The sequence below is a fragment of the Gymnoscopelus braueri genome (assembly GCF_963280865.1).
Source record: "Gymnoscopelus braueri genome assembly, chromosome: 4".
Lineage (NCBI taxonomy): Eukaryota > Metazoa > Chordata > Actinopteri > Myctophiformes > Myctophidae > Gymnoscopelus > Gymnoscopelus braueri.
Genome location: NC_137605.1, coordinates 30,523,075 through 30,539,897, shown reverse-complemented (window position 1 = coordinate 30,539,897; position 16,823 = coordinate 30,523,075). Strand labels below are relative to the sequence as shown.

The 16,823-nt window shown below is 39.5% G+C and overlaps 1 protein-coding gene across 2 annotated transcripts; it reads right to left on the bottom strand.

Moving 5' to 3' along the window:
- ctsk (cathepsin K) lies at window positions 1-10,946 on the bottom strand. Of its 2 annotated transcripts, XR_013932982.1 has the most exons (9): window positions 10,758-10,946; window positions 9,129-9,255; window positions 7,072-7,194; window positions 4,567-4,719; window positions 2,863-3,081; window positions 1,679-1,844; window positions 1,152-1,260; window positions 672-939; window positions 1-631 (listed from the first exon to the last, which is right to left on the bottom strand). XR_013932982.1 is itself a non-coding variant. In XM_080425467.1 (8 exons), the coding sequence occupies exons 2-8, from the start codon at window positions 9,252-9,254 to the stop codon at window positions 840-842; spliced, it is 996 nt and encodes a 331-aa protein (XP_080281593.1). In that variant the 5' UTR covers window position 9,255; window positions 10,758-10,946; the 3' UTR covers window positions 1-839. The 2 variants fall into 2 exon arrangements, 1 of the variants encoding a protein (XP_080281593.1); XM_080425467.1 differs by having other exon boundaries at window positions 1-939.
- Between the last annotated feature and the right edge of the window lie 5,877 nt (window positions 10,947-16,823).

Genomic DNA, 16,823 nt, shown 5'->3' with positions numbered 1-16,823 from the left:
TTCAAAATGAAAAACCTTTATTTCATTTCATAGAAAACATTAGATTTCAGTTTCAATACAATATAATTCAGAGACTGGTTGCCTTCTTTTTATAAACACGAAGAGAAACTCTCATTGCCCAGCAATGTTACCTGTCAAACGGTATTCCAACTATGCACACTGCAGCAGTGTGCCAGCGCAATTTGTTAATGCAGCCAGAGATTAAAATTAGTATTGAACATCAAACAAAGGCAGGCAAGTTTTGATTGTGGCTATTAACTTTGTTGACTGACTAGTAAGCAGACAACTATTTATCCAGCCTTGCAGCCTGATGGAAAAAACAAACAAAAAACAATTCCAACTCTTCCCTTATGGCTAAGACACTATAAGTCTTGGGAGACAGAAAATAATTCAGAGGTGCTCAAAGTGTTAAAAGAACACAAAATAAAGCCATACTGTACTTCCAATTCAATAATATGTAAGGACACTTCAAGTAAACTAAAGACCCAACAAAAATTCCATTAATCCTTTTATACCAGTAAAAGATCCAATTTAAAAAATCTTTTGGATAATATTCTAAACAAGATTCCAAAAATACAGATGAGATAGTCCTAAGAAATGCTGCTTACAAAGGTTTTACATTTGGTAATCACTTCAATAATATTCCACAATGAACGAGAAGGTGGTAAAACATTCTGGTGGGGGAATTAAACTCTTTTTACGACTACATTGTCTGTGTGTGTGTGTGTGTGTGCGCGCGAGACCGCGAGTACACACACGTATTTGTCAAGTAGTTCAGGCATGGTCCCTTATTCCTTTTCATCATCTTTGTGCCCTTGGTTATGAGTCTCGTCCTTCTTTCACATGATGGGATAGCTGGCAAGGTTGGCGATTCCGCAGAGGTTACCACGGTTACGTGCCATCAGGACGTAACCTTTCTTGCCCCAGCCCTCACTCCAGCTGTCAGGGAAGAGGAAAAGAGAGAAGAGCAAGAGGTTCAACATTGCCGGGAGTCAAACACCATTTCAACTCATCACTTTGTCAACATACGTCCGACAGAAAGCATCGTATGAATGTTACACTGTGAGCTCAGAGTCAACTAATATCTTGACGTTCCATTTTGAGGACCACATGTACCACCTGATGTCATTTTGACAGGCTATGCGACCCACCTGTTCTTCACAATCCAGAATTTCTTGCCCCTGGCATTCACTCCAAAACCTACTGCCAGTACGGCATGATTGATGTCATCTTTGTTACAGTTGGGATCATAGTAAATACCTAGGCACACGACAAGACAAACAAGTGAAATATAAAATCAGGTGGTGAAAGCAAGTCTGTAGAAGTGAGTTTTAAGATTTAAAGGAGGATAATGACTTTGCTAGCCTAATATCCATGGGCAGGTTGTTCCAAAGTATAGGAGCCTTGGTGGTAGAGTTCAGTCTAGAAGGGTCATGCTAGACTAGAGGATCTTAGGCAGCGCTATGATTCATACAGTGTTAAAACGTCTGAGAAGGAACAAGACAGATACATGCTTTAAAAGTAATCAGTAAAATCCTGAAATCAAATCATGTCTATAATCAATGCACAACAGGCATGACATTGTAGTCACACCCAGCCCAGAGCGTAATTAATTTGACTCAGGCCAGGTGTGATGTGACTGCCTGCTTAAATCAGCCACCATCCACCCTACACTCACCTCTCTGGTAGAACTGGAAGGTGCCCTGGGTGGCATCAATGCCAACAGACACAGGCCCGTGTTTAAACAGCGCTACAGCTAATGCCTGCTCATTGCCCTCTGGGATCTCCTTGTAGCCTTTGCACTGGGCAGTCATGCCTGATACATTGTAGCGACACTGCTGGTCCTGTAGGTAAGACAAAGGAGAAGAATCAGTCATTTGCCTGCATTATGCCACCATTAAATAAAATCTGTTCATGATCTACTTCAAATTGTTGACATGGCTTTGCCACATTGTAACAAATAATATGCATACAAAATAAAATTGAGAAGCAAAGAAAGATTTTCTAGAGAGCGCAGAACTCTGTTACAATAATCAATAGAATATACTGCATGTCAAACCCATTTCCAAGGCGTTCACTTGTGTGGCTTGCTTTTGAAATGAAGACATGTTGAAATGTTGGACATTTTATGTAACCAACTAGAGATTGCATTATTCATTTAGGAAAAAGGAATATGGACCAAGCTACAGTAATCATACATTTTCACTTCCTTCTCACACCATTATTTTGCTGTGTAAGATCACGAGAGTTTTAGCGTGTCTACTCTTCAGCAAGGAAGCAGGTAGAACAACGTCATTGCGGCTACAGCTTGATCATTGTTTTCTGTTGAAGCATGTGATTTGTGGGTTATATGAGTTATCAGGCAAGTCATTCTGATTTAAAAAATGGCTTGTCACCTGACTCAGTTCCAGTTGGTTTTTAGTTCACTTAAGCATTTTTGGCAAAGTATTTTCTGGAAGAGGTGAACTTAAACTAAGGCCTGTAAGTGCCAGTACCTTACATTAAAAGCAAACGAATAACTATGTGACGACACAGTAAAATCGGCAGTGTGTATTTATCCATTTGTGACTCTGAGAGTGCACAAATGTAGCCAGATTGACCCAACACTTCACTTTTACAGTGTATGTGATGTGTCCCAAATTGGCCTTTATGTTTTACCTTTCAGGTAAAGGAGTACGTTTCTTGCTCAAGGACAGCAGGACACATAAATGCACACATAACGAGTTGACGACCCTGATGCAGCGCTATACACTTAATGACACATTACACTAAACATGGAATTGGGCGGCTGCTAAGCGACATTATTTGTTTGTTTTCCTACATGACATGTCCCAGCTATTGTCACTCTTCAAGTCACATTACCTCTCCAACATATGGGTAGACCACATCAGAGTCGATGCCTCCATTTTCTTCTACGTATTCGAAGGCATTGGTCATATAGCCTCCTCCACAACCTGAGTTCTCTTTGACACAGTCCACCAGGTTCTGAGGGCTGAGGTCTACCAGCTGCCCCGTTTTCTTGGCCAGTTGACCCTCCAGGGCCCCCGCTGAGCTAAAGGCCCAGCAGGAACCACAAGAACCCTACAAGGAGGGAGAACAGAAGAAACAGCTGAGATATGTACAGTATATGGTTTCTACAGTTTGTCCACAGGGGGGCGCACTCTGACCAGTTTCACGTAAAGTTAAGTCATGATGAGGCAGAACATTTTTGTCAGTGACCTACTGTATAGCTCAATGGTTGTAATGGCAGTAAAAGGAACAGATTTTCTAAAGGCCATCTGAATGTCTGCTGACTGATGCTTGTGCATTTCCTAACTGTTTTAGAAATTAAACGGAAATACTTTTAAAATACTGCTTGGCTATGTATTTCTACATTAGCGTGGTTATTTAATAATGTCACCATGTTCCTTCAAGGACACAACTTTGATTATAACAGGGCTGGAAGAGGAACAACATTACTTTGTAAAGCAACATTTTTAATCAATGTATTGGATAATTCATGGTCAACAGGAACCTGAAGAAAGGCTTTCATAGTTGGTCGCTAAAAAACACACAACAAGCTCACCCTCCACTCACACCTTATTAGAAACACTGTCTATTTGCACTGTGTGCTAACTCAGAGGGAATTAATGCTCATTAGACAATAGGGTATATCATTCTAGTAATAATCTGCTTTAGTACAAAACATAGATAGCCTACAGTAGTACACCATATTTATATATATATACTATATCCTGCCTTGTTCTACAATTCCACTGCTAATGGTAATTCATAATCCAAGGGTTTCATTTACTGTCAAAGGCTGAGTCAGACTGGTTTACTTTGCTTTCTCCCAGCAGATTATGTGACCTACTGTAACAATGTTCATTTATTTCCACCTGGAATCAGGGGAGACATGATTCGCACACAGTAAATTCATCAGTTCCTGTACAATGTACTTTTACTAGAATAGCATAAATGTAACCAAATTTACACTTGCAGGTTCATTTGATTGCATCATACAGAAACTAATTACATTGTCCAGGAACTGGACAAATAGAAATGTGCTTCAAAGCGAGCAAAATAGTCTTGTCTTAAAGCTTTTGTCTAATGTCATTTTGTGTTTAGTTCCACGTCATCCATATCTAAATTCAACGTCTGGTAATTTTTGTCTAACAACATTTACTATTACCTTCACACTTTCTCATGTTAAAATCATTGATTCCAAACATACAAGAAACAGGAAATAGGCTACTGCATATTTGGTTTATTGGTATGCAGTATTTTGTTTCATAGAGGGCGCAATGTCCTGGCTATGGTGCCCTACAGCACCACTTTTGAATAAACATCTCTACACACATACATACAGTAGACATTCAAAATTAAATGACACAAACGAGGACTAAGATTGGAATGAGGGAATAACCACCGGACAGCCAGATTTCTATAAATAACAGTTTGTTATTTGCAACTAGAGTATTAAACTTATCCAGTCAACCTGATATGACCAACCAGCTCTATCAGCTGATGCTTGTACATTTTGTCATCTTTGCACCATTCTAAAGAATGTATTATATGAGCTCTGACCTGGTTCTTGACAGGGGTCACCATGCCCTTCTTACGGTAGTCGATGGACTTGGGCAACCACACCTGACTGTCGTCAGCGGAGATGGTGTGGCTTTTGTCCCTGTTTACAGGTACCTGGAGCCCAGTCATCCTATCAGAGACCTCCTCTGTTGTCTGGATGCAGGGAGGAGAAAATAAAAAATGGAGTTTAAACACCAATTACCCTTTGCCTGTTGAGGAGTGAACCTGCTGAACCCTGGAGGCAAATGTATGTTCTCCTGAATGTATTTAATGCACTTAAGAAACATGCAATAGAATAATGCCATCATTTTCTTGTGTGTATGTGGGTGTCTGGGGGGCATTTTACGCTGTATGACCATTAAAGGGAACTTTGCCCTTTGCTGAGATTTATGCTGTGACACACTTCCCTATGTGTTCTGTGTGTTCGGCCTGGTAAATTGCTAGCCACAAAAAACAGTACATACTGTATGTAGGCTGGTGCCATTTATCCAGAGTGGAGAGTGCGCTCTTAACAAAGAACCAATTTGATGTCCTCCTCACAATAGAACAATTGGTGTCATGTTAAATATGGGCAAAGTTCTCCTTTAAAAATGATTGTGAAAGGAATGTGGATGAAAGGTAAAAAGACACTGGAGTGTTGAGCAGAATGGAGGGATAGAGAAATGTGATAAGGACAATAGGAATACAGGAGAGGGAAAGGAATTGAATCAGAGTGAGATGAGAGATTAAAGGCAATGGAATAAATAGGTAATTGCAAAAGTTATCCATTGTGCAGAGTACACCTGCACAGGAAATCATGATTGTCTGAGCAAACATTTAAGAGAAACTATCTGTCCTGATTTGTCCCTGATTGCAGCACAGTTGAAGTGTGGAAAGATCCATTTGGAGGAAATTTAAATGCTTCATGTCTAAATTAAAATGGAAATGCGCCCTTCATTTCCTAGCCATCTGTGCTCACAATAACGTGAAATTATTCACTCAGAATCCTTGTTATACTGTACATGCTCTTGTCACTAATAGGTAGAACCATTAATGAATGAATGTGAGCCTTACCATAAAAAAGGCACTACACTATCATTTTTTGATATATAGCGTTTTAAAACTGAGCCTGGCTCTTGCCTGTAAAAACAACCATCAGTCAAGACCCGTTCTGACATATACTGTTTGTCGGCATCTACAGTTAATTAAGTGGTCACAAGCCTTTGTTTTGCCTCTCTAACCACAGCATGTAAAGATAAATGGCCGCTGACTGCATCTGCTTAAAGCCACCACTCTGTCCTGGTATTTTTGAGTAAAAAAAAGGATCGCTGGCACTTAGGGACTGGATTTCTGTGTGTTTTCAACACTGACCCAAAATACGGCGTGTTCCAGGGACATGTGACTAATCCAGAGGGGAGACCCCAATTAAAATGTACAAAAGAGTGTCAAGCAAAGTGGGGCAGAACATATCTTCTGCAGAATGACATGTTTGGTGTCATATAGAGATTGTTAGAAACTTGACCACAAGCATTTACAGTATAATAAACAAATAAACAAATAAACAATATGACCTATATGTGGATTTCACTATACAATGGCACAACAATTGCTGGATGCTCCCTTGACAAGATTTCTTGGAGCGATTCTGTCTCTTTCAACATCGATGCTGATGTCTTGTCTTATGAATATAAGCTCAACCAGCAAACATTCAGCTTGAAAATAATCTTTCATGGTTTCTTTTGTAGTTTTGAGTGACAAAACTCATAGGGGCTCTTGTTGGAGCTGACTGTTATTTAGCACCAGACATATGCAGTCAGAAAAAAATTGTCCCGGTATACCCTTATTATAGACATATTCAGGTCATGTATTACATTCAGAGGCTTAATCCTTTAATGGTTAAGTTATCTATAGCACACCCCCATGTAGTTTAATGTACTCATTGGTTACCAACCCACTATAGTCTGACCACTATGTGATGTCAACAGGACTGATATTGCCCAATGGAGTGCAGACAGAGCACAGCTGTGCACTACGAGGCAAATTCTAAATTCTGGCCCAAATTGGCCATTTAACCACTTAAATCTCTTCACCGAAAATAGCCGATCTAGATCGGCTATTTTTGCTGAATGTTGTTCACCTGTTAAGCATGTCCAGAATAAGAATGTTCATGTGATAAAATCAGTGGTTCTCAAAGTGGGGTACAGGGACCCCCAGGAGTCCTTGGAGGGGTTCCAGGGGGTCCCCAGCTAAATTTGTTACTGTGGCTATTTAAAAATAGCAGATATACAATCTCACAGCACGTCACTTGTACATCGAGATTGTATATCTGCTAGTTTTGAACATTTTGGGGGGAAAAAGTATTTTGAATCATTTAGATTTTGTAATCTTCTCTTCTGGAGGTCCCTGCCACAAAACATTTTCAGATGGGGGTCCTTGGCACAAAAAGGTATGAGAACCACTGGATTAAATCATTCAATGGTCCAATATCACATCTGTGGTGACTGTGTGCACGCCTGGTAGACTCACCATGTCTCCCAGATGGTTCATGCCCAGCTCGTAGGAGTGCATACCCAGAGCTGCCTCTTGATTATGAGCTTCAATCATTAGCATGTTCTTCTGCCAGATGGCCCTCCGGATCCCGTCCTCACCCTGAGAATTGAACACAAACCAAAATATGCAACAATATAGTTGTCTCTTCTTTTGAGGAATGTAAAAAAGACACTGGAGGCAGGATGATCATTATTTTAAGCTTGATTTATGCTTTGATGCAATGTGTTGTGAGCTGGTAAGCTATGTTTGGCGAGTGACACCATTGTATGATGAAGTCTAAATAAATTAAATAGAAAAATGTAGCATTTATATAGCAAACATTACAATGTGCATTACATTCATTCATTCATTCACACACACACACACACACACACACACACACACACACACACACACACACACACACACACACACACACACACACACACACACACACACACACACACACACACACACACACACACACACACACACACACACACACACACACACACACACACACACACACACACCCTCCCATCTGGATTAATGACCTCTAGCCTGAGGTGAACATGAGGAAACAGAGATACTGATGCAGATGCTTGGGACATGAAAGTGATGCTCAGTACATCAAGGCTGGATATGACTCCATGATGCCTTCTTATTCATATTTCCCTCATAGCTAGAATATGTATAGCCAAAGCTTACACAGTAAAATCCTAAATGGTAATTTAACTGTATTTGAGAGTGTACAAATATAACCAAGAAGGGTCCATTTGGTTACATACTGTACGTACACTCTTCAGAGTTACAAATTGATAAATTAACACAGAGGATTTTACTGTGTACAATGATGCACATAATGCACCTTTCCTTATGTAGCACTTTTTTGCTGTTTTCAATTTCATATTGTTAATCTTTACCACAGGTTGCTTATAATTTGGGTGAACTCGGAATTTAAGGTTATTCTAAAGTTGTACTTATTGCAATTCAGCAGGGATGAGAGCAGAGTATAAAATGCATCTGAGTGAAAAGTAATGTCATCCAGGCCCTAGAATTATATATACCACATGAGCAGTTTAGTCATTTATAGGGAAAGTAATTGACCAGGTTGAGGAATATTCTCATTCTCACTAGAGAGAGAATGTCATTTTCAACCAAGGCCAAAACTAGATGGTCATCCGTTTGTTACATGTACATTATTTTCTAGTCCTAGAAACGTTGTGATATTTTGAAAATGGACATTCTTCCATTATTTTATTATTATTATTAGTACAGTAGTAAACGAAAGTTAATAGTACAATGTGTTGACTAATGTGTTGGAAAATATGTAAAATTTTCAGTGTTAAATATGTTTTAAAATCCGAAGGTCTATCAAAACACAGTTCGGTGCCCATTTGTAAGTTATAATAGCATTGACCACAGTTGTTTAGAAATTATATTGCATCAATTTTGTCACAAAAAGATCCTAACCACTTCATTTATGAGGGCAGCAGTGGCTCAAGAGGTAGAGCGGCCACTTGAGAAACTGAAGGTTCCCGGTTTGATCCCTGGCTCCCCCTGTGTTACTGTCAAAGTGTCCTTGCATGGGTTTCCTCTGCCATCGGTGTGTGAATGTATTGCACATTTTATTTAACTTGAACAAATATGCCTGGCTGCTGTTGAATGCTGCTTGCACCAAAGTGATGTAAACATTTGAGCTACTGTATACCCCAAACAAACAGCTGCCTACACTACACTGGCAGTAGAAATTAATACCGTTGGCTGATAGCCTGCACAGACCACACTTAAAGAAAAAAACCTGACTGCTATACTGAGTCAGACATAGACAGACAGACAGACAGACAGACAGACAGACAGACAGACAGACAGACAGACAGACGTTGAGTCAAACAAACACAGATGTTCACATAACAAGCAGCAGACATACACACACGCACGAGCGCACACACACACACACACACGCACACGCACACGCACACACACACACACACACACACACACACACACACACACACACACACACACACACACACACACACACACACACTGACCAGGCCATTGTACTCTCTCCTGTGAGTGGTCATCCACTGCTCCCATTGTGCATCCAGGGCTGCTTCATCCAGAGGGAAGCTCAGAGCCGAGGCCAGCAGCAGGGAGACACAGGCACACAGCAGCATTCTGGAACAACAACAACAACACACATAGCAATATCAATCAATACACTGCCACAATGTCATTAGTGTTTATTTAATGTAACTGTACCGTGCACTCTCAGAGTTACAAATGGATAAATTAACACTGAGGATTTTACTGTGTAGCATCACATTGCTGAGCTGCATTCAGCAAAAATGTTAGTTTGCTCTTAAAGCTGCAATCCAGAACCCCCCCCCCCCAACCAGGTCTCTCTTCAGAATGAGACCTCAGGTCTCAGTGAGATTAACCTGTATAAATGAAGGTTAAATTAAAATTATTAAATGTAATGAATAATAATAAAACATTCTGCATGAGCATGGTAGAGTACAGTATGTACGTTACAATATAACTACTTTTCTATTGAGAAATTTAGATCCTGTGTCGGGTTAGCCTCGTTCCCAGCCTCACTCATCTGCGAAGAGAAGAGGTGTCGGGTAGGACACCTACTGGTTGACAAGCAGTACTGCCTGAAGCTCGTAAGCTGAAAGCGTAGCGTGTATGCCTTCTTGACAGAGTGGTAGAAATGTTCCCAGAGAAGAGAGAAGTTGCTGATTGCAGCAGCTTTAACCATTATGACCAGTGTGACCACGTCCTGTCTTTCTGCACTCTCAGAATTACAAATCGTAGATACACAGTGGTGGAAGAACTGAAGTACTCACATGTTTTATTAATAGTATCAATACCATACCACAATGTAGAAATTCTCCGTTACAAGACAGTCTATGGTTACAAGTAAAAGTCTGATATTCAGAATTTGCTTGAGTAAAAGTACAAAAGTATTGGCATCAAAATAAAGTACCAAAAGTAAAAGTACTCATTATTTCAGAATTCCCCTTTAAGTTCTCTGAATGGAAAATGGAAATACTCAAGTAAAGTAAAAAAAATACCTCAGAATTGTACTTATAAGTACAGTACTTGAGTAAATATACTTAGTTACTTTCCACCACTGCAGATACATCAACACTTAGGATTTTACTGTGTGCAATCAAGTGTGCGATTCATGACAAAGGTGATAGGCTAAAGTTTGTGTCGCCACTTCCAGACTGCACGGCCACATAACCACATTGTACTGCATTTGAATGTCAGCAACAACGTGATCTTGTGCTATAATGTAATTTCCCTTGGGTGGTTCAATGTTCCGCCCACTAAATACCAATAGCGATTATGCAAATAATGATGTTTGTTCAGTCTGAAGGAAGCATAGAGTTATAATATTTCTGCAAGAGGAAGTCGTTTGCAAATTCTCATCCTGGTAACGTACGTCTCTCTTTTCCACTCTCTCCGTGAAAGGAATGTACTGTGGCTTGATCTGATCATTATGTAATAAGCTGACTTTTCTAGTTATCCTTATCCATTAGGCTATATGCATTACCGCTGATCATGAGAAGCCAAATGTATGACTTTTCTAGAAAAAGCAAAACAGAAAACTAAATAGGAATGTGAAACAAAAGACCTGATCAAGAACGATAGTAATGAGTTTAGTTTACCTTTAGTTCAAAAGTGTGAGACTTTAGCTCGGATGAAGTCTTCTTCTGAATGAGATGCGTTGATTTTTCCTTTACTGTTGAACTAGGTCAGTGTGTGTGTGTTTATATTGGGACGAGTTTGAGGAAGTACAATGGAGTCAGCTTCAAGATTGGGAGGAGAAAAGGGGATTTTACATCTGGATTCGCTCAGTTCCCCCAAACTAGCAGCCAGATGTCACGTCAGGTGTCACATTTCATGCCCGTCATGACAACCTCCAAGGCCATGGTTATCAACATGGGGCCCAGGGACCCTCGAGGGTCCCTGGGCCCCAGTTAAAGGATTTATTATATATATTTATAGTTGATAGTTCTATTTGTACACTCCCAGAGTTAAATTAACACAAAGGATTTTACAGATGAGGTTTCAAAGAAGAAAAAAAAATAAAATAAATGGAAAAGGTTGAGGATCACTGATAGGCCAGTGGTTCTCAACCTGTTGGTCGGGACCCCCAGGGGGGTCCCCACATGATTTTTTTTTGTCAATTTAAGGACTTTTAAGACCTTTTTAATACCTTTTTTTTTTTTTACCATTACAGTATCAAAAGTAATCAACAAACTATACTATAAAATACTGGTCAAACATTGCCCAAATTGGCAAATAATGTAAGAAAGAGGCAAAACTTTTGAAAATAGCCGATCAAGCTTGTAGATCTGCTATTTTCACAATTTTTATCTGGGGGGTCCCCAGTTCAAATATGATTATTTTTGGGGAGTCACGGCCTAAAAAGGTTGAGAACCACTGACATAGGCTACTGGGGAGACCAGCTTTGTTTACAACAGGGGTGTTGGTTGCACAGAATGCACACAGCTATTGTCTGGTCCTTTTATGGTCACATGAAACAAAAATGTAACATAAAAATAGGTGTTTTCTTGACCTGCACTCATCTACTATACAGTAAGCCTAAAATAGATAAAATATCTGAATATCTGAAATATCTGAAGTCACTAACTTTTTTTGGGGTGTGTTTAACATTTTAATTTCATAGTATCGAAAGAAAAAAAAGTAGTAACCTCTGGAATAAATAAAACATAAAACTGTGTTATGTGTTACTTTAATATATAGGAATCAGTTATTTTTTCATATAAGATGTGAAAGCCTGTGACGAGTGATGTACTGTAGATGGCTAACATATTACGGCACACTGATTTTGGGGTTGCTGCCACTGTGTTTTGGCAAAAATAATTACACATTCCTACTAGCTAAAAATGTTATTTGGTTCGAAACATCGGCAGATATTCTATTAAATGTTCATGTTGCCCAGTTCTTGTTTGAATGAATGTTCGAATTGTTTCCATTGGTTTGCTTGTAAGCTGGTTAGCACAAATACACAACATGACTTTAGTCATGCATCATCTCATTTTAGAAAACATTTGTGTACATTAAAACCTATTTATTTATGCTGAGACCTTCTCATTTGCTGCCGGTTAGAATATTTTAACATAAATTTAAAAAAAAAGAGAAATGTATGTCATAGAGAGAAGTGTACAAACCAACCCTGGGGTCCCTTATGTTGTATAGATTTTGCATTTGCTATTTGAACTCAGCACACAAAAACAAACAATAAAATCATAAGAATGCACTTAAGATAACCGAAGGAGAGGCCTGCAGACATCTTTCATTTGGGCCTACTGTTTGTTGTTGTTGTTTTCTTTTTTTGCGCGGGGGCGGGGGGCTTTGGATTATTCCTGTGTGATACTGTATCTGGAATACATTGTTGTGTTCACAAACAAAAAAACAAAAACGACTATAGTTGTTTGTCACTATATATATGTTCTTGCTTCCATCAACAAATTATTTTTCACAAAATGAATGTGATGGACATATATCCGTAGGCTATATATTACATATATTCTTTTTTTCCCAGTTTTTATTTTCTCCAACATTAAGTCTGCTTTTGGCTACTTCCCTGTAGTGTTAGTCAACAGCCTGTTGTATATATGAACAATGTCTCATGACTACTATGGTATACAGTCACACATTAGTCTACCTCTTAAGTCACTTGTCTAAAGAGAAGTAACTCATATGTCCAATTATACATTTTTACAGCATGTCACATGTGTGAACGCAATATATGTGTGAAAATCTAGAGAAAGGTGTCAGTAGGCTATACTACACAATTTAACTCTGGAAAGTTAAAAAATTGACCCAAATGGATCCCTTCATTTGTATAATTTACGCTTTAAGAGTTCAATGATATTTGGTGATACTTTGATTTAAAACTATCATACAGTGTAAATTATTTGTATGATTAGGAACTGAACCAATGACTCTAGATATACTGGTACTGTATCCTCTTCGCATTGTGTGATTGTCATTGTGGGATTCTGCTCTGCAAAATAAAAATAATGAAACAACAAACAGCTCTTTTTATTGCCTTGTTGTTGAAATGTACTATACAAATAAACTCGCCTTGCCTTGGGCCTTGCTCTTATCAAAGATCACTTACACTTACTATATGTAAGATCTATGGGCTTCTTGGAGTATTGGAGCATCTGCTTGCTGCATTCAAGCAGCCATGAGAGTGGACCTTAAGCTCTTTGAAGACACTTACTTCAGGTTCCAGGAGCCAACCACTCTAGATAATGAGACCAGAGATCAGCATCTCCACGATCCATCAGCCAGCACCCATCCCCCTCTCAACACCATGGAATTTACCATCAGCTAGCAGGTCATGACCTGTGTGTGCGTGTACGTGTACATGTGTGTGTGTGTGTGTGTGTGTGTGTGTGTGTGTGTGCGCGTGCACACGTGTGTGTGTGTGTGTGTGTGTGTGTGTGTGTGTGTGTGTGTGTGTGTGTGTGTGTGTGTGTGTGTGTGTGTGTGTGTGTGTGCGCGTGTGCGTGTGCGTGTGCGTGTGCGTGTGCGTGTGCGTGTGCGTGTGCGCGTGCGCGTGTTGATTAAGAAGGGTAATGGATTTGGTGGGTTATAGATTCATTAGCCAATATATTTAATTGAAGTGGTAACCAAAAGCCTTACTTTTACGTGGAACATTATACAATTCTACCAGTTTCATAGTGGTTAATGTGGAGCGCTTGTCTGTCTTCCCCAACTGCTGAAGAACACATGCATGTATATTGATGTGATCAGTGGTGGCCATTATCTTATTGAGGTGAATTGATTTTGTGTTAAATGTGACTCTGCCTACGGTGTATGTACCCTGTCCCTGAACACAATGTAAAGGCCAGTTCTTTCCTCTTTCCTTCCTTCCCTCTCTGTTACTGAGACTGGAGAGGAGTGGGTGTTACATCTGTTTCCTGTTAAGAATAAACACGCCATCCAGGTCTACCGCAAGACTGGAAGCAAAACAGCTCCCAGGAGCATCCGCTCATATCCCATCATATGACCAACCTGCTGACTCAGACCATCATGGGACAGCAACTTATACTCAGATGGCATGGTAATAACAAGAAGTAATCTTACATCTCGGTGAGGTTCTACAGAGATAGTCGAGTGACATCCCGCTTTCTATATGCACCCTGATCCATATTGCCTCCTCCGGCTGTGATTACATAACGTAATGGGCCTAGAGCTGCACCCATAAAATTCAGATGAGAATGGACTGTGAATCTGTGGATCATAACAGTAAAGCAGCGGCTTTGTTGCTGCCATATTGTTCATTCACATGTTTTGTTCCCATCACCTTCCAATCTACTGAAAGCGACGTAAAGCCTTTAAATCCTCATTATGCTCTTTTCACTGACGAGTTCAGTGATTAGAGCTTTAGACACCAAGCGTTGTCTTTTTCCATTAGCTGAGGTTGTGCATTCTGGTCTGGATGTTCTTTTTTATTTTTTATATATATATACCTTTTTATTTGTCATCTTTCCGAATGTTACAATGTATATCAAAGGGAAATCAACTGAAGCCATGTATAAGGGCCCAAATTCTGAATTCTGCCACACCTCCCCGTTTGATACGAATTGTACCACAACACCCAGTTGCACTTGGGATGATAGGTCAAGGTCAAGTTTATTAATATGTTCCAAACTGGGCAATTTATGCTACAGCAGATAATACAAACTAAACCAAACTACATAAAAAGACACAGTAAACATACATAAACAAGAACATAGACATAGGCATGGTCACAAGATCTAGATAATAATAATAGTATAAGTATAAGTGTAACAACAACCAACCAACCACCCTCCCACCCACCCTTTTTTTTTAGTATTTAGCCCATACAGCTAAAGTCTGTAAGCACTGTGCCTTGACATACTGTAATAATAAATCAATAACAATTTCCAACTGGTGCTGACAAACAAACCCTCACATGAGAACCCATATATTATGAAACAAATGTGTAGATTTACAAACTGTGTGCTCTAATCAGTTTGATTTAGTGTAACAACTTGAAAATGTTGAAAATGCCATGGTCTGGACAGACCGTCATCTGCGATTGGCCCAAGATGAAAACTGCAACATTTCTAGTCCTGTATTAATAGACTGCTAAATCATTTCAAGACTTGTTTACATTTATTTGACACCAGACTTCTATTCATCAGTGCTGTAAATAAAAAGTAAACTGTTTTTTTTTCCAATGTCAAAGTTCTTTCATATTTGACAGGAACAAATTCTTAAAGGATCAATCCATAAATTTCATGTTCTACCCGGGATTCAAATCTGGGTCTCCCGCACCAGAGACTAAATTTCTATACTCATACAAGAAGCATTCCCTGCTTGGCCAGCGGAGATATTGGGCTCAGGAGCTTCATTAATGTAACAATGTATTTAGCTACACACCTGCTAAATGACAAACATCTAAATGGACAGGTTGTTATGTTTGACAACTAATACCTGGGGTAAACACAGAATGATTGATATTGTCTATCCTATCTGTCTCATATGTGCTCAACAATCATGAATGGATCCTGGCACAGAATCCAAACACAACAGCTGTTCTGCCTCAGTTAACCTTAGAGGCTTTCAATATAAAGTCACCACAGCATGGCTTCTTCATTGAGCCCTGTCACGTGCCAAGAGAAAATTATCAACGAATCCTGTCAGAGACTGGCAGCGAAACAAAGCCATTCATGATTCCTGGCCTCTAGTAATTCTATTTGGCTTTGCTGCTACATGTTTGTCTTTCGCTGATGTGCACATGTGCTCCAACGTTTAAAGGATTAGTGTTTATTCCGAGCAGCAATGGCAACCCCCATATGACTTGGACAAAATGAAAACCCATTTAAGAGCACAGGCTGCCAGGACAGCACACATTTTCCCAAGGGTTGATTGGCCAAATGCTAAGCCATCTCCAAATTTGCTCTTGAAGGATTATAACACATGAACCCTAGTGTACCTATTCTGGGGTGAACATTTAGCAAAAACAGATAAACTCACAACGCATCACACTGCGACTTGTGAGCCGATCTACACGGTTGTGAGCTTGTAGATCGGCAAAGAGATGGTGTTAAGGGGAAAAGGGAGGGGGCCTAGTATAGACTCTGGGGGACTCCAGTCAATGAAGTATACTGTATATGGTTTTTTAATAGTCCAACACAAGATTGAGTTAAAGTGGTGTGTGTCTCATGCTCCTGTGTCCTAATGCATATTTTTAGATTGGGGTCAAATTCACAGTGCTGACACAAGACAATTAAATGAGCTGGGGGGCTGTAGTTTAAGAGTGTTGTTCACTTTATAGTGGTGCCAATATTTGAGCATAAAGAATATCTGATCACTCTGCTTTATGTGGACGCTCATTAGGGAGGCCACATGAAGCAACAGCTGTGGCCTCAACAGGGGTTTAAAAGCTAAAAGGCCTGCTAGCTCTTGTATGCTTTGATCCATGTGATAGCAATAGTGTGACTTTTGAAACCATTTTAAATGCCACCACAGCCTCCATTCATAAAGGTGTAGATTTGCATTATTAGTGCATTTGTAGATGTACAACTGTTAAGTTAGTATTACGTAGTAGTAAAACAAATATAAGACAAGTAATTAAGTCGTAAGTCATTAATGTACTTTTAGGTTTTAGTTGAATTATTACCACATTTAATTATTTTAATTATACAAACACTCGATGGTGG